Below are 19,073 nucleotides of genomic sequence, written 5' to 3'. Positions count from 1 at the left end.
CCTATGGGCTTTTTTTGCCTTTAAAAAAAAATTTAGATTGTTCACAAGGCAGGGTTTATAAACCCATGGGCAACATACAACTCCTGTGCTCTGTAAACCCTTCCATTAAGGGGGAAAAGTGTGTTTCCAAGATTTTGCCATAACTTTGGTATCGACAAGGACAGCTTAATTCATTAATTTATATATTTATAGTTTAGCTATAAATTAAGAAAATGTAATAAAGTAGATTTTTAAAAATTCTTAGGAATCAGGTGGCTAATAAAAAATATGCAGTGGAAGACTTGGAAAAACCAAGTCGAGAAAATCATGCATGGAGTTGAATAAAGAGACAAAAGGAGTGAAACTTTTTAATGTCTTTATAAGACTTTAATGTCTTATAGATTTAGATTAAGGATATTTCCAAATACTGAGAATGGAGAAAGAGGTAGCAGAAGTTATCAAAGAATAAAACGCAAGAATGCCCCTAAAAATGTAGGGCATGATTACTGAGTCTAAGTGAATAAAGGCTCAGACAAAGGTGTATTACTGTAAACTTTCAGATACCAAGAATAAATAAATAGTAATTCCTAAAAATCCACAAGACTAACAACCCAATAAAACATGTCCAAGGCATTTGAGCAGACAAGAATATATATATATTGCAAATAAATGTATGAAAATGTGTTCAAATGTTGAGATGCACATTAAAACTCCAAGGAGATATCCCTACACACCTACTGGTATGGCTAAAATTGAAGACTGATCACACCAACTGTTCACAAGGGTATGGAGCAACTGGAACCCTCATTTACTACTGGTCAGGATGCAATATTGTACAATCAACTTTGAAAACTTTTTCAGCAGTTTGGCAATAAAGTTTTGTAAGAATAAACTACAGATGAATTAAAGAAAAATAATTTATGGGAAAAGCAGAGCAAGGAAAACTACACATGATGAATGTGAATTAAAACAGAAGACAATATTAAGAGCAAACAGATGGTTATAATGAGAAGTGCACATGGGTTCCAATATCAGTATATTGAAAACTGTCTGCTCTACTGGTTAGAGACTTGACCTTGAAAAACTTACTTATCTTCTCTGATCTTTAGTCGTGTATAAATTTGAGATACTTGAATGGACAGATTTATATTTTTTAATGAAAAGGAGGCGGATGGATAAAGATTAAAATTTGTTTATGGTGAAGCAGTACTTAGAACACATGCATCATCCCCTGGGAGAAACCATATTTGACCACCTGGATTACAGGGCCCTTCACTATGTTCTGCACATCCCCTCTTTCACCCCTGCCATAGCTTTCATCACACATGTTTTCTCATTGTTTTTTGGATGATCTTCTGATCATTAGACTTTGAGCTCTTTCTTTGAGAACTCATATCCAGAATGAACCATTTTTAAGTTCTTAGAGCCTGCCTAGCTTAGAGCCCAGAGGCTGATTCCCAGCAGGTGATTAGAGATTATTTTTGTCTGCATGTTTATGACACATACAACTCACTTAACCAAGTATAACCATGATAACAACAGCAGTCTACTGAAAATAATACTTTGCAAGTGAGATATCATAGGAAATCTCTCTTCCAATCTTCTGTTTGAAAGGTTTGTGGCCTTCATTACACACTGTCCAGAAGTGCCCAGTAGAAGAATATTCCATACCTTTATGTTCATAATGAATCTTGGACTTTCTTCTGTGCAAAGGGACTGAAAACACTCCTGGCCATCAACAAATACTTTTTGAATGACCACGACACTGCTAATCTGTTTATTTTAGTATTTAAATGTGAGGCTTAAATGCCAATCAGCCTTGTATCAGCAGAGTCAAGTATGTGAACCCAGTGATCAGTGGACATGGGAAATCCAGTGGACCTATTTTCACTCTCATAATTAGTCTTTTCTGCTTGGCTAACTCTTGATTCTAGGCTACCCCATTCACTGTTTTTATTGTTGTTTTGTGGGTCCCTTACCTGTGTTCCTTCTTTACTCTCGAAGTGTTTTTCTATTTATGTGCCTGTTTCTCCAACTAGAGTGTGCTATCCCTCATGGCAAGTACTGTGTGACATTGGTCTTTTCATTTCCAGCATTCCAGATACTTCCTGAAACATGGAGGCATTAATTCATGTTTAATTAATTAATTAATCTTTTATAATGACTCTGGTAGGAAAAGAATCTCCTCTGTTTTGGAGTCATTATTGTATATGTTATGTTTGTTGGCACCATACATATGTGACCTCTTGTTTTGTGCCAGACACTGTAGGGCAGTGGCTCTGCCTTGGTGCTCTGGTGACCTTGCATGTCCCCACTTAGGCCATGGACGCAAGACTATACTGCAGGCTGACCTGAATCTGGCAGAACACCTTGTGATTCCTCTGGGAGCAAGGAGAGATAAGCAGCCTGGTGGGAGTTGCCACTAGGCAGTCTCTCACCTGCTTCCCTATCTTGCTGGAGGCTGACATAAGGTCCTTATTCATCCATCTCCCTCTTTTCAGTTGAGTACAGGATGTTCCTCCTTGCTCCACCTTAGAGTACAGCTATGGTCTACAGAACTGCTCAGTGCCTTAGGGTACGGCTGTGGGCTCCTCACCAGCACAGAGACCCACCACCTGTGATGTCTATCACTGAGCATCTCCGATTCTGCATCATGCTGTGGGACTAGGGACATAAGGAGTTGACACAATGCTGATCTTGCTTTTGCTGCCATAAGAAACTTTTAAGATCTATTTGGGGTAGTTGTCTACTTACCAGTCAAATCAATGGACATGTGGTAACTCAATCTAAAAACTTCAGTAGTGCACTTTATGGCCCTGTTAGCCACCACAGTGCTGTCTAGGGAATGCCTAACCACTTGACAGAGACTCTGGTATTGAGTTGTGTGGAGCACAAATTTAAGCCCATAGCAGGACTTTAAGGCAGCCTTTGCCAGGCCTCTGTCATTTGTAAAACAACTTTAAAATTGATGCCATGTCTGATAACTACATAACTTATTTAAATCAAATCAGTTTCTTAGCTCAAATTCATTTATAAAGTTAACCTCTTATCCCAACTTGAATTTCAAAAGCAATATCATTTGCTACAGATGTAATTGCAAAAAGTAAAAACATGAAAATTTCAACAAAAACACAGAATATAATTAATGGATCATATCCATTTGTACTGTAACTCCTCCTCTCTCTCCATATGTGTGTGTGTGTGTGTGTGTGTGTGTGTGAGCTCACTTTTTCTTCATAGCAGTACTTTACTGTAAATATTATATTATAATTTCTATTTTAGAAATAGATAAATACACCCAAAGAATTTAAGTATTTTCCATCATCACACAGCCAGTATGTCAGAGCCAGGATTGAAACCCATGGCTATTTCATGCCATAGCCTTTATGGAGAAGAGTAGGTAGGACCCAAGTAATTTTCCCTCAGCAAGTCCCTCTGGTTCATTTCACTTTTTTTCTACCTAATCGTTTCAGCCAGTTCTACAACCTAGGAACCTCTCACATATTTTGTGGCAAATTAAGATACTCTAAATTTAGACTTATTTTTCAATTGGACCACAGATTTTCAGTCCTTTTTTGGATCAGGTAAATATTTTTAAACTTCTGTAAGAGGGAACAATAATTGCTGCTTATAATCCCCTGCCATTCCATAAGCAGAGTAGATTCTGAATGTAGTACTTTGTTGCAGAAGTGTTTTATTTAGGTGTAAGGGGCTCAGAGATGTAATGTAAAAACAATATAATTTATCACATTAAGCAATTAATGGAGGAATAAGGTCCTATGATTTCAAGAGATGCACTGTGTTTGATGAAATTCTACATATATTCAAGTTTAGTATACTTAGCAAAACAGGAACAGAATGGAACTTCCTTATTTTGATAAAGTGTACCTATGAAAAAGTACAGTAAACATTATATTGAAATTTTCCATTTCTGATCAGGATAAAGACAGGGATATCCACTACTAAATAGTATTGGATGGTCCTGTCCAATACCATAAATGAGAAAAGGAAATAAAAGGTATACTGTTTAAAATGGCAAAACCAGAACATTATTCAAAGATGATATGATTGTGTTATTTTTAAAATCCAAAAGGACCAAGAGATAAACTTCTGGAATTAATAAGCATATTTAGCAAAGTTGCTGGAAAATATATCAGTTCACATTTTTTCTCTATATACAGTCCCAAATACTTGAAAACTTGCAAAAAAGATACAATTTTCAAAAACATCAAATACCTAGGAATAAATTTAATAAAATTATGCAAGAATTCTTTGAAGAAATTTGTAAAACTTTATTGAGAGATGGTTAACAGTCAAATTTCCAACATAGGGACAGTGTACTTGGATTCAGTCTACCTTTGTTTAAATCCGTGGTTGTCCTTCACCTATAATAAAAAGAATATCGAGGCAGATTACTTTGCAGAACTTTATTTAGATGACTATAGCTATACAAAGGACACTACAGTTTTGATGGATTAAAGCCAGTCCCTAGGGGTGACCCTTTGGCTTACATCCAGTTAACCTCTGTATAGATATTGAAGGTAAACTTTTAGTCATATAAACAGCAATTTTAATCACATCACTTTTTTAGTGCAATAAGGAGACAAAGAGACTGTTCCAGTTCAGTGCAAATTTAATCAAATTAAATTATTTAAAGGTACGTATAGGTAGAAAGGGAAAAATAACATACTTTCAGTAATAATCCAACCAAACAAAAAACTAAGGAAAAATGTGTTTTCAATGTTTTGACGTGAAATAATATTTTGAATATAAGATGTGCTTGGAATTACCTAAGCAAAGTAAACAGAAAGGCCATTATTGCAATTGTTTTGTCTCTATTGTGGAAAAATGCAAAAACGTTTCTTTGGGATAGTTTAGTCTTTATGTAGCTGTTTTAAGTAGGGTAAACATTTGTCCCCATTTTCACCCATACTCTTGTCTCTTTACACACTTAAAAGCATTTCCGTTTATACAAAAAAATTACATGTCCACACTAGTTTTAAACCATTACCACCATAGGTGACATCAAAATATAAACTGATGTTTATTATAATGTGTTATATGAAAAGCAGGCCTTTATAAAATATCTGAAAATTATTAGTTGTTGACTAAATGACTTATACTCAAAAGTGAGAAAATACTTTTGGATCTTATAACGCAATATAAATTTGACCCAATTTGTTCCCATCTTTGATGGCTTACTATGACAGTCACTGTGGTCTGAACTGCCTTTCTAATTAACTTTGTATGTGAAGTCTGTTATTAAAATAGCAGTAATGTTACCTCTATATTAAAAAATATATAATATTGTGGAAAATAGAAACCCCATAATTTGCATCTTAATGGATAACAAACCTGCTTCTGGCATTTTAATGGGCTCTAGACTTGGTAGAATCTCCTCCTTGACATCAGGACCATCCCCAGGCTCATCCACAGTCTTTAACAGAGCCAGTTCCTGTCGATCAGCTTCCATAGCAGGCCCTTAAAAATAAAAAGGTCATTATTTTAAGAAGTAAAACCATGAAATATGAATAAGGAAATAATAGTCATTCCCTCATCATTATGAAATAAAAGCCTATATGCTCGTATGGTAATAAATGTGATGCATAAGAATCCCAAGAGCATTAGCTTCAGGAGTCTGTTGCCAGAAAAAAGGAAAACAGGTTGTTCAAATATTACCCTTTCCTTCCTTACTCCAGGCTACCCCCAGAAAACTTAATTGTCCCTTTTGTACTTAGCTGTTATTGTACTTGTGTATAAATCAGCGGTTTGTTAGGGTCTTTCTGACTAGATTATAAGTTTCAGACAGAAATTAGGTCTCTCATTGGTACTGAGACTCCAAGCACTTAGTATATTACATGGCATGAGCAGGCACTAATAAATGTTGTGTGGGAAAAAGTCTTAAAAAAAAAAAAGAAGATATCAGCAAAATGGCAGGTTAGGTAGTCCCAAACTCTCATTTTCCCATAGAAACATAAAAAAAAAACACACCCAGAAACTGTCTGAACAAACTATATAGGAGCTCTGGAAAGCACTCAAAGGTTAACATATGAAAGCTCAATAAAGAAAAAGCCACTTTCAGAATGTTAGGAAAGTTTTGTGACATTTTTACTTGTCTTCACTCCACATTTTCCCCAGAGTAGTAGCAAGAATTGTTTGAGATATTTTTCTAATGTTTCTTTCCTCTTGTTTCCGGTGTGTCATAATGCATGATGTACAAATACACCTCCACCACCCATAGACCCACAAGGACTCTTATTCCCTCTCTTTTCACCTTGAGCCACAGGTGCTCCTTCACCTTCAATGTCCTGAGCAGGTATAGTATCCTGATTCTCAGATGGTGGTTCCTCTAGTTGAGGTGGTTTATCACTGGGCTGCTGAGCCTAGGGGTGTGATTTTGTGCACAAATTTTAAAAATCAATAATTTATGAATGTATATAATACATACATATATTTAATCATAAGTCTAAATATATTTTCCAACAGTAATATACACACATACACACACACACACACAATTTTTTCCTTAATAAAATTGTTAATCTTCTAGCAGACACTAGCTGTTTTAATCTACACTGGAATGGATGTGTGTAATCCATTATTGATAAGCATAGGGCAAAAGATAGGAAACTTAAGAGCACACCTATCCAGGCAACAAGAGAATGTAATCGTCCTGGGTCAATGTTTCTTTCATGAGATTTCATTACATTTTTTATCAATATGGAAGACCATATGAGTGTATATATACTAGTTCAACAACAATAAATAAATAGATTCTGGTAATAGAAAACATCAAATGTTGAAGCACTCACAACCAGAGGCCCAACCACCTGGGAAGACTCTCTTCTTCCTGCAGATTTGGATCTTTTTCTTACATGCCCACTCATATTTCTCACTGAAAAAGAAATATTATAATTTGAAAACTACATGTAAGAGGATAGCTATATATGAACACTATGGCAAAATGGTTATTTGTACTTTAATACCAAATAAGCCTTTGTTTATGTGTGTGAGCAACAAACAGGCGTAGAAATCACCTTAAGACACATGGTAAAAGAATGGGGGCTTTCCTAATGAGGTTTCATTTCACAACTGGACTCATCATGAAAACACTAGAGAATTAGAACTTGAGTGAATAATGGTTTTGCCATACCCCCATTTACTATGCACATGCCTGCAACCCCCAAATAAAGTTTTGTGGGAAAGCATAGACAGGTTCATTCTTTTACATAATGTCTATGGCTGTTTTCTCAAAGAACGACTTGCCCACTTCTCCCTTGGCACCCTGTTCAGGGCACTACAAATCTCGGTATGCAGTCACAACCCCACAGTGGTCTGGCTTCTAGGCCTTTCCTTTACCGTCTGCCCTGCCTCCTGCCTGGGGCCCCACTGCAGACTCCGGATTCTGTGCTCTGTTGTCAGTTTCAGGGCCTCCAGGACCAAGATACCTCAAATAGCACCCCTAAGACTCACCCCTCCTTCATCTGACCCGCTGCCCTCAGCCGCCCACCACCCTCCCTCTCCCGCCACCAGTACGAGAGCCATGGCAGCCACGACACCTGTGAGAAGGACGACGACCTCGAAGACCTTCCTCCACAGATGCTACAGATCACACCATTCAATTCGCTGGAAGCCCGTTGGCTTCCCCTCATACTCACCCCTAACTCCTGGGAGTACTACTATGAGGATCTACTGGCTGAGTTTCACTGAGCGAGAACCTCTGCTGTCACAGCAATTGGCACAGAAGATGGACGGCAAGGCGCATGCGTGTCAACGGACTAGCTTGCGTCACAAACGACGTGCACAAAAACATGCATGCATAGCAGTGGGCATGTGCAAAGAGTAGGTCTTGTGTGGCACAGCCTGAGGATTTCCCACTGCTGCAGAGAGAACTGGAAGTTCAAGCCCTCCTAAGGACCAAAATGGTCTTCAAAGAACTTTTGTTTTTCCTACCAACCTTTCTTCCATGTCCAGTAACTTTGGGGAAGATCAGCCCCAGGCTACTCTTAGAGAAGGATGTGCCTTAGAAAAATCCACCGTGATAGAAATAAATATTAAGGATTTTAATACCTCTTTTAGATATGCTTTATTCAATAATTTCCTTTACTGCTTCTTGAGTTTTCTGTCATGCTTGCAATGAGCTTGCCCACTCCAACAGAATAGACACAATTAGTCTTTTTTTGTTGCATTATTGTGTATTCAAACCCTTGATTGACCTGGACAAAGTAGAGTTAGGGATTAACCATAATTTCTTGAACCCTCATTTCTCCCACAGATTTGAAATGGCTCTTTCATTATCGTCCACATTCCCGTTCATTCTGTAATTCACTCCTTTCAATTTTCTTCCATTTCACTCTTTGTCTATACTTGTACCACTACCATCCTATTTTAATGGCTATAGTTTAATTATATTTGAAACACTAATACTCCCTCTCATTACTTCCACTTCTCCTGACTTTTCTACCACTCTTGTCTTTCAGATGAACATTATGATCATCTTATCCAAAATATTCCCGTTGAGATACTAACTGGTATTGTATATAACTTACAAGTTTATTTAGGGAAAAATGCCATTTTTTTAATGATTTTATATTAACCTCATAGAACAATTTTTTTAAATGAAGGATTTACAATATTACATTAGTTCCAGGTGTGCAATGCTGTGATTCAATATTTTTATAGATTATTTATGCTCCATTTAAAGTTATTACAAAATAATATCTATATTTCCCTGTGCTGTGCAATAGATCTATGCTGCTCACTTATTTTATAAAAGGTAGATTGTCTCTGAATTCCCCACTGTATTTTGCCCCTCCCCCTTCCCTCTCCTTATTGATAACCATTAGTTAGTTCTCTATATCTCTAAGTTGTTTCGGTTTCACATATACATTCATTTCTATTATCTTTTAGATTCCACATATAACAGATATCATGCTTACCTTTATCTGATTTATTTCACTAAGCATAATATTCTCTAGGTCCATCAACATTGCAGCAAATGGCAGTACTTCATTATTCTTTATGGCTGAGTAATATTCCATTGTATGTATTGATATATACCACATCTTCTTAATCCAATTGTCTGTTGATGGGCACTTGAGTTGCTTCCATGTCTTGGCTATTGTAAATAATGCTTCTATGAATATTAGGGTGCATGTATATTTCCAAATTACTGTTTTCATTTTTCTTCCAGTTATATACCCAGCAGTGGAATTGCTAGATCATATGGTAGTTCTATTTTTTGTTTTTTGAGGAACTTCCATAATGTTTTCCATAGTAGCTGCACCAATTTACATTCCAACCAAAGATATACTAAGGCTCTCTTTTCTCCACATCCTCACCAATATCTGTTATTTGTAGAGTTTTTGAGGATAGCCTTTCTGATAGGTATGAGGTGATATCTCATTGTGGTTTTGATTTGCATTTCTCAGAATTAGCAATGTTGAGCATTTTTTCATGTGCCTATTGGTCATTTGTATATATTCTTGGGAAAAATGTCTATTCAGGTCTGCCAATTTTTAATCAAGTTGTTTGTTGTTTTGATATTGAGTCCTATGAGCTGAATATATATATTGAATATTAAGCCCACATTGGTTATATCATTTGCAAATATAGTCTTCCCATTCAGTAGCTTGTGTTTTCAGCTTGTTCTTGATTTCCTTTTCAGTGCAAAGCTTTTAAGTTTAATTAGGTATCATTTATTTATTTTTGCTTTTGTTTCTTTTGCCTTAGGAGATATATCCAAAAAATTGCTACAGTTTATGATAAAGAGTGTTCTCCCTACATTTTCTTCTAAGAATTCTATGGTTGCTTGTTTTACATTTAGGCCTTTAATCCATTTTGAGTTTATTTTTCTATAGGTGTGAGAAAATATTCTAATTTCATTGTCATAGATTAATTGACCATAATTGCATGGGTTAATTTCTGGGTTCTCTATTCTGTTCCATGGATTTATATATCATATTTGTGACACTACTATACTGTTTTGATTACTGTAGCTTTGTAGTATAGTTGGAAGTCAGGAAGCTATATACATCTTGCTTTGTTCTTTTTGCTCAAGATTGCTTTGGGAATTCATAAATCCATATACATTTTAGGATTATTTGCTCTAGTTCTGTGAAAAATGCCATGGGTATTTTTAATAGTGAGTTCATTAAATCTGTAGATTGCTTGTGGTAGTATGGACATTTTAACACTAATTCTTCCAATCCATGATGACAGGTTACAAATCCATTTCTTTGCATCATCTCAATTAATCATCTTAATCATCTATTTTTTTTAATAGTGTTCAAATTATAGGTTTTTCACTTCCTTGTCTAAGTTTATTCCTCAGTATTATTCCTCAGGTTGTTTCCTTAATTTCTCTTTCATTTTTAAAATTTTTCTTTTGCTTAATTTTTTTAAGTTTTATTGAAGTATAGTTGATTTACAATGTTGTGTGAATTCCTTCTGTACAGCAAAGTGACTCGGTTTTATATATATATATATATATTTTTTTTTTCATATTCTTTTCCATTATGGTTTGTCACAGGACCTATTTTTTTAATATAATTTTTATTTTATACTGGAGTATAGTTGATTTACAATGTTGCATTAGTTTCAGGTATACAGCAAGGTGATTCAGTTATACATATACATATATCCATTAGTTTTAAGATTCTTTTCCCACATGGGTTATTACAGAATATTAAGTAGAGTTCCCTGTGCTATACAGTAGGTCATTATTGAATATATATTTTATGCATAGTAGTGTGTATATGTTAATCCCAAACTCCTAATTTAACCCTCCCCCCAACTTTCCCCTTTGGTAACTGTAAGTTTGATTTCTAAGTCTCTTTCTATTTTCTAAATAAGTTCATTTGTTTCATTTCTTTTAGATTCCACATGCAAGTGATATCATATGATATTTGACCTTCTCTGTTGACTTACTTCACTTAATATGATAATCACTAGGTCCATCCATGTTGTTGCAAACGACATTATTTCATTTTTTTCATGGCTGAGTAATAGTCCATTGTATATATGTACCACATCTTCTTTATCCATTCCTCTGTCAGTGGACATTTAGGTTGCTTCCATGTCCTGGTGATTGTAAATAGTGCACCTATGAACATTGGGGTGCATGTATCTTTTTGAATTACAATGTTATCCAGATATATGCCCAGGAGAGGGATTGCTGGATCATACGGTAGTTCTATTTTTAGTTTTTTAAGGAACCTCCATACTGTTGTCCATAGTGGTTATACCAATTTACATTCCCACCAACAATGTAGGAGGGTTCCTTTTTCCCACACCCTCTCCAGCATTTAATGTTTGTAGAATTTTTGATGATAGCCATTCTGACTAGTGTGAGGTGATACCTCATTGCAGTTTGGATTTGCATTTCTCTAACAATTAGAGATGTTGAGCATCATTTCATGTGATTTTTGGCAATGTATCTTCTTTAGAGAAATGTCTGTTTAGGTATTTTGCTTATTTTTTTATTGGGTTGTTTGCTTTCTTGATATTGAGCTGCATGAGCTGTTTATATTTTGGAGATTCATCCCTTGTTGGTCGCTTTGTTTGCAAATATTTTCTGCCATTCTGTGGGCTGTCTTTTCATTTTGTTTATGGTGTCCTTTGTTGTGCAAAAGATTTTAAGTTTAATTAGGTCCATTTTGTTTATTTTTGTTATCATTTTCTTTACTCTAGGAGGTGGATCCTAAAAGATATTGCTCCAATTTATGTCAAAAAGTGTCCTCTCCCTGTTTGCTTTTAAGAGTTTTATAGTATCTGGCCTTACATTTAGGTCTTTCCTCCATTTTGAGTTTATTTTAGTGTATGGTGTGAGGGAGTGTTCCAATTCCACTCTTTTACATGTAGCTGTCCAGTTTTCTCAGCATCACTTATTGAAGTGACTGTCTTTTCTCCATTGTATATTCTTGCATCCTTTACCATAGATTAATTGACTATAGATGTATGGGTTTATTTCTGGGCTTTCTATCCTTTTCCATTGATCTATATTTCTGTTTTTGTGCCAGTACCAGACTCTTTTGATGACTATATCTTTGTAGTATAGTCTGAGGTCAGGGAGCCTGATTCATTTAGCTCCATTTTTCTTTCTCAGGTTATTCAGGATCTTTTGTGCTTCCCTACAAATTAAAAAATTTTTGTTCTACTTCTGTGAAAAATACCATTGGTAATTTGATAGGGATTGTATTGAATCTCTAAGTTGCTTTGGGTAGTATAGTCATTTTCACAATGTTGATTCTTCCAATCCAAGAACATGGTATATCATTCCAACTGTTTGTGTCATCTTCAGTTTCTTTCATCATCGTCTTATAGTTTTTGGAGTACAGGTTTTTTCCTCCTTAGGTAGGTTTATTCCTAGGTGTTTTATTCTTTTTGATGTGATGGTAAATAGATTGTTTACTTTATTTCTCTTTCGGATTATTTGTCATTAGTGTACAGAAATGCAAGAGATTTCTGTGTATTAATTTTATATCCTGCCACTTTACCAAATTTATTGATGGCCTATAGTAGTTTTCTGGTAGCATTTTTAGGATTTTCTATGCCATCTGCAAACAGTGACACTTTTACTTCTTCTTTTCCAATTTGGATTTCTTTATTTCTTTTTCTGCTCTGATTGCTGCTGCTAGGACTTCCAAAACTATGTTGAATAAAAGTGGTGAGAGTGGACATCCACTGTAGTTTCCTCATCTTAGATGAAATGTTTCCTCTATGACAACATGCTGGAGAGTTTTTGTCATAAATGAGTGTTGAATTTCGTCAAAAGCTTTATTTGCATCTATTGAGATGATCATATGGTTTTTATTCTGCAGTTTGTTAATGTGGTATGTCACATGTATTGATTTGCAGATATAGAAGAATACTTGCATCCCTAGGATAAATCCCAATTGAGCATGCTGTCTGATCCTTTTAATTTATTGTTGGATTCAGTGTGCTAATATTTTTTTGAGAATTTTTGTGCCTATGTTCATCAGTGATATTTTCCTGTAATTTTCCTTTTTCATGGTATCTTTTTCTGATTTTGGTATCATGGTGATGGTGGCTGTACAGAATTAGTTTGGGATTATTCCTTTCTCTTCGATTTTTTGGAAGAGTTTCAAAAGGATAGGTGTTAACTCGTCTCTAAATGTTTGATAGAATTTGCTTTTGGAGCAGTTTGGTCCTATAATTTTGTTTGTTGGAAAATTTTTAATCACAGTTTCAATTTCAGTACTTGTGATTGGTCTGTTCATATTTTCTTTATCTTCCTCATTCCATTTTGGAAGGGTGTACATTTCTAAGAATTTGTCCATTTCTTCTAGGTTGTCCATTTTATTGGCATATAGTTACTTGTAGTTAGTCTCTTATGATGCTTTGTATTTCTGTGGTGTCTGTTGTTACTATTTTTTCATTTCTAATTTTATTGATTTGAGCCCTGCCACTTTTTTTCTTGTTGTGGCTGGCTAGAGGTTTATGAATTTTGTTTATCTTTTCAAAGAATCATCTTTTAGTTTAATTGATCTATTCTAATGTTTTCTTTATCTTTACTTCATTCATTTCTGCTCTGATCTTTATGATTGCTTTCCTTCTGCTAACTGATTTTTGTATTTTTTTTTTCTCTACTTGCCTTAGGAGTAAGGTTAGGTTGTTTATTTGAATTTTTTTTTCACCTGAGGTAAGATTGTATCACTATAAACTGCCCTCTTAGAACTGCTTTAGCTGCGTCCCATAGTTATTGGATCATCGTGTTTTTGTTATCATTTGTCTCTAGGTATGTTTTTATTTCCTCTTTAATTTCATCAGTGATCCATTCGTTGTTTAGTAACATATTGTTTACCCTCCACGTGATTGTGATTTTACACTTTTCTTTCCTTGTAGTTCATTTCTAATCTCATAACGTTCTGGTTGGAAAAGATGTTTGATATGATTTCAACTTTCTTAAACTTACTGAGGCTTGCTTTGTGGCTGAGCATCTGATCTAACCTGGAGAATGTTCCATGTGCACTTGAGAAGAATGTGTATTCTGCTGCTTTCGGATGGAATGTTCTACAAATGTAAATTAAGTCCATCTGCTCTAATGTGTCATTTAAAGGCCTGTGTTTCCTTATTGATTATCTGTCTGGATTATCTGTCCATTGATGTAAGTGGGGTGTGAAAGTCCCCTACTATTATTGTGTTACTGTCGATTTCTCCTTTTATGGCTGTTAGCATTTACCTTATATATTGTGGTGCTCCTATGTTGGGTACAGAGATATTTGCAATTATTATATACTCTTCTTGGATTAATCCCTTGGTCATTATGTAGTGTCCTTCTTTATCTCTTGTAACAGTCTTTATTTAAAACTGTATTTTCTCTCATATGAGTATCTCTACCCCAGCTTTCTATTGATTTTCATTTGCATGTAATACCTATACATCCCCTCACTTTCAGTCTGCATGTGTCCCTAGATCTGAAGTGGGCCTCTTGTAGACAGCACATATACGGTTCTTGTTTTTGTATCCATTCAGTGAGTTTGTTTTTTTGGATGGAGCATCTAATCCATTTATATTTAAGGTAATTATCAATATGTATGTTCTTGACTGAGCCTCCTAAATAGTCTCATCCACCAGAGGGCAGAGAGCAGAAGCAAGAAGAGCTACAATACTGCAACCTGTGGAACAAAAACCACATTCACAGAAAGAGAGACAAGATGAAAGGCAGAGGGCTATGTACCACATAAAGGAACAAGATAAAACCCCAAAAAACAACTAAATGAAGTGGAGATAGGCAACGTTCCAGAAAAAGAATTAATAATAATAATAGTGAAGATGATCCAGGACCTCAGAAAAACAATGGAGGCAAAGTTTGAGAAGATGCAAGAAATGTTTAACAAAGACCTAGAAGAATTAAAGAACAAACAAAAAGAGATGAACAATAAAATAACTGAAATGAAAACTACACTAGAAGGAATCAATAGCAGAATAACTGAGGCAGAAGAACGGATAAGTGACCTGAAAGACAGAATGGTGGAATTCACTGCTGCAGAACAGAATAAAGAAAAAAGAAAGAAAAGAAGTGAAGACAGACTAAGAGACCTCTGGGACAACATTAAACGCAACAACATTCACATTAAAGGGGTCTCAGAAGGAGAAGAGAGAGAGAAAGGACCTGAGAAAATATTGGAAGACATTATACTCGAAAACTTCCATAACATGGGAAAGGAAATAGCCACCAATGTCCAGGAAGAACAGCGAGTCCCATACAGGATAACCCAAGGAGAAACACGCTGAGACACATAGTAATCAAAGTGGCAAAAATTAAAGACAAAGAAAAATTATTGAAAGCAGCACAGGAAAAATGACAAATAACATACGAGGGAACTCCCATAAGGTTAACAGCTGACTTCTCAGCAGAAACTCTACAAGCCAGAAGGGAATGCCATGATATACTTAAAGTGATGAAAGAGAAGAAACTAAAAGCAAGATTACTCTACCTGGCAAGGATCTCATTCAGATTTGATGGAGAAATCAAAAGCTTTACAGACAAGCAAAAGCTAAGAGAATTCAGCACCACCAAACCAGCTCTACAACAAATGTTAAAGGAACTTCTCTAAGTGGGAAATACAAGAGAAGAAAATGATCTACAAAAACAAACCCAAAACAATTAAGAAAATGATCATAGGAACATACATATCAATAATTACCTTAAACATGAATGAATTAAATGCTCCAACCAAAAGACACAGGCTTGTTGAATGGAAACAAAAACAAGACCCATATATATGCAGTCTACAAGAGACCCACTTCAGACCTAGGGACACATACAAACTGAAAGTGAGGGGATGGAAAAATATATTCCATGCAAATGGAAATCAAAAGAAAGCTGGAGTAGCTATACTCATATCAGATAAAATAGACTTTAAAATAAAGAATGTTACAAGAGACAAAGAAGGACACTACATAATGATCAAGGGATCAATCCAAGAAGAAGATATAACAATTATAAATATATATGCACCCAACATAGGAGCACCTCAATACATAAGGCAACTGCTAGCAGCTATAAAACAGGAAATTGACAGTAACACAGTACAAGTGGGGAACTTTAACACCTCACTTACACCAATGGACAGATCATCCAAAATGAAAATAAATAAGGAAACAGAAGCTTTAAATGACACAATAGACCAGATTCATTTAATTGATACATATAAGACATTCCATCCAAAAACAGCAGATTACACTTTCTTCTCAATTGAGCACGGATAATTCTCCAGGATAGATCACATCTTGGGTCACAAATCAAGCCTCAGTAAATTTAAGAAAATTGAAATCATATCAAGCATCTTTTCTGCCCACAACGCTATGAGATTAGAAGTGAATTACATGGAAAAAAATGTAAAAAACACAAACACATGGAGGCTAAACAATACGGTACTAAATAACCAAGAGATCACTGAAGAAATCAAAGGGGAAATCAAAAAATACCTAGAGACAAATGACAATGAAAACACGATGATCCAAAATCTATGGGATGCAGCAAAAGCATTTCTAAGAGGGAAGTTTATAGCTATACAAGCCTATCTCAAGAAACAAGAAAAATCTCAAGTAAACAATCTAACCTTACACCTAAAGGAAGTAGAGAAAGAAGAACAAACAAAACCCAAAGTTAGCAGAAGGAAAGAAATCATAAAGATCAGAGCGGAAACAAATGAAATAGAAACAAAGAAAACAATAGCAAAGATCAATAAAACTAAAAGCTGTTTTTTTGAGAAGATAACCAAAATTGATAAAGCATTAGCCAGACTCATCAAGAAAAAGGGGGAGAGGACTCAAATCAATAAAATTAGAAATGAAAAAGGAGAAGATACAACAGACACTGCAGAAATACAAAGAATCCTAAGAGACTACTACAAGCAACTCTATGCCAATAAAATGGACAACCTGGAAAAATGGACAAATTCTTAGAAAGGTATAACCTTCCAAGACTGAACCAGGAAGAAACAGAAAATATGAACAGACCAATCACAAGTAATGAAATTGAAACTGTGATTAAAAATCTTCCAACAAACAAAAGTCCAGGACCAGATGGCTTCACAGGTGAATTCTATCAAACATTTAGAGAAGAGCTAACACCCATCCTTCTCAAACTCTTCCAAAAAATTGCAGAGGAAGGAATGTTCCCAAACGCATTCTGTGAGGCCACCATCACCCTGATACCAAAACCAGACAAAGATGCTACAAAAAAAGAAAATTACAGACCAATATCACTGATGGATATAGATGCAAAAATCCTCAACAAAATACTAGCAAACAGAATCCAACAACATATTAAAAGGATCATACACCACGATCAAGTGGGATTTATCCCAGGGATGCAAGGATTCTTCAATGTACGCAAATCAATCAATGTGATACACCATATTAACAAATTGAAGAATAAAAACCATATGATCATCTCAATAGATGCAGAAAAAGGTTTTGACAAAATTCAACTCCCATTTATGAAAAATCTCTCCAGAAAGTGGGCATAGAGGGAACCTACCTCAACATAATAAAGGCCATATACGACAAGCCCACAGCAAACATCATTCTCAATGGTGAAAAACTGAAAGCATTTCCTCTAAGATCAGGAACAAGACAAGGATGTCTACTCTTGCCATTATTATTCAACATAGTTTTGGAAGTCCTAGCCACAGCAATCAGAGAAGAAAAAGAAATAAAAGGAATACAAATTGGAAAAGAAGAAGAAAAACTGTCACTGTTTGCAGATGACATGATACTGCACATAGAGAATCCTAAAAATGCCACCAGAAAACTACTAGAGCTAATCAGTGAATTTTGTAAATTTGCAGGATACAAAATTAATGCACAGAAATCTCTTGCATTCCTATACACTAATGATGAAATATCTGAAATAGAAATTATGGAAAAACTCCCATTTTCCATTGCAACAAAAAGAATAAAATACCTAGGAATAAACCTACCTAGGGAGACAGAAGACCTGCATGCAGAAAACTATAAGACACTGATGAAAGAAGTTAAAGATGATACCAACAGGTGGAGAGATATAACATGTTCTTGGATTGGAAGAATCAACATTGTGAAAATGACTATACTACCCAAAGCAATCTACAGATTCAATGCAATCTCTATCAAATTACCAATGGCATTTTTTATGGAACTAGAACAAATCACCTTAAAGATTGTATGGAGATACAAAAAACCCCGAATAGCCAAAGCAGTCTTGAGGGAAAAAAACGGAGCTGGAGGAATCAGACTCCCTGACTTCAGACTATACTACAAAGCTACAGTAATCAAGACAGTATGGTATTGGCACGAAAACAGAGACATAGATCAATGGAACAAAATAGACAGCCCAGAGATAAACCCACGCACCTATGGTCAACTAATCTATGACAAAGGAGGGAAAGATATACAATGGAGAAAAGACAGTCTCTTCAATAAGTGGTGCTGGGAAAACTGGACAGCTACATGTAAAAAAATGAAATTAGAACACTCCCTTACACCATACACAAAAAGAAACTCAAAATGGATTACAGACCTAAGTGTAAATCCGGACACTATCAAACTCTTAGAGGAAACATAGGAAGAACACTCTTTGACATAAATCACAGCAAGATCTTTCTTGATCCACCTCCTAGAGTAATGGAAATAAAAATAAAAATAAAATGGGACCTAATGAAACTTCAAAGCTTTTGCTCAGCAAAGGAAACCATAAACAAGACGAAAAGACAACCCTCAGGATGGGAGAAAATATTTTCAAACGAATCAATGGACAAAGGATCAATCTCCAAAATATATAAACAGCTCATGCAGCTCAATATTAGAGAAACAAACAACCCAATCCAAAAATGGGCAGAAGACCTAGGTAGACATTTCTCCAAAGAAGACATACAGATGGCCAAGAAGCACATGAAAAGCTGCTCAACATCACTAATTATTAGAGAAATGCAAATCAAAACTACAATGAGGTACCACCTCACACTGGTTAGAATGGGGATCATCAGAAAATCTACAAACAACAAATGCTGGAGAGGGTGTGGAGAAAAGGGAACCCTCTTGCACTGTTGGTGGGAATGTAAATTGATACAGCCACTATGGAG

The 19,073-nt window shown here is 35.4% G+C and overlaps 1 protein-coding gene across 1 annotated transcript; it reads right to left on the bottom strand.

Annotated features, from left to right (window-relative positions):
- Positions 1-3,958: 3,958 nt before the first annotated feature.
- LOC309621549 (putative G antigen family E member 3) lies at positions 3,959-15,514 on the bottom strand. The gene is made up of 3 exons (XM_082408988.1): positions 6,792-15,514; positions 6,254-6,362; positions 3,959-5,460 (listed from the first exon to the last, which is right to left on the bottom strand). Exons 1-3 carry the CDS (start codon positions 6,864-6,866, stop codon positions 5,270-5,272), a joined length of 375 nt encoding a protein of 124 aa, XP_082265114.1. The 5' UTR covers positions 6,867-15,514; the 3' UTR covers positions 3,959-5,269.
- Between the last annotated feature and the right edge of the window lie 3,559 nt (positions 15,515-19,073).

Source organism: Balaenoptera borealis (genome assembly GCF_965194805.1).
Source record: "Balaenoptera borealis genome assembly, contig: HAP1_SCAFFOLD_627, whole genome shotgun sequence".
NCBI classification, from domain to species: Eukaryota; Metazoa; Chordata; class Mammalia; order Artiodactyla; family Balaenopteridae; genus Balaenoptera; species Balaenoptera borealis.
The sequence above is the reverse complement of the archived record's forward strand: the minus strand, read 5'-3'. Positions and strand labels throughout refer to the sequence as shown.

Excerpts from the sequence above, each read along its gene's own strand:
- LOC309621549 (XM_082408988.1), bottom strand. The coding sequence starts at position 6,866 with ATGAGTGGGCATGTAAGAAAAAGATCCAAATCTGCAGGAAGAAGAGAG. Across the intron at positions 6,363-6,791 it reads AGGTGGTTGGGCCTCTGGTT|GCTCAGCAGCCCAGTGATAA; the intron begins GTGAGTGCTTCA and ends TCACACCCCTAG. Across the intron at positions 5,461-6,253 it reads AGGAGCACCTGTGGCTCAAG|GGCCTGCTATGGAAGCTGAT; the intron begins GTGAAAAGAGAG and ends TTTATTTTTAAG.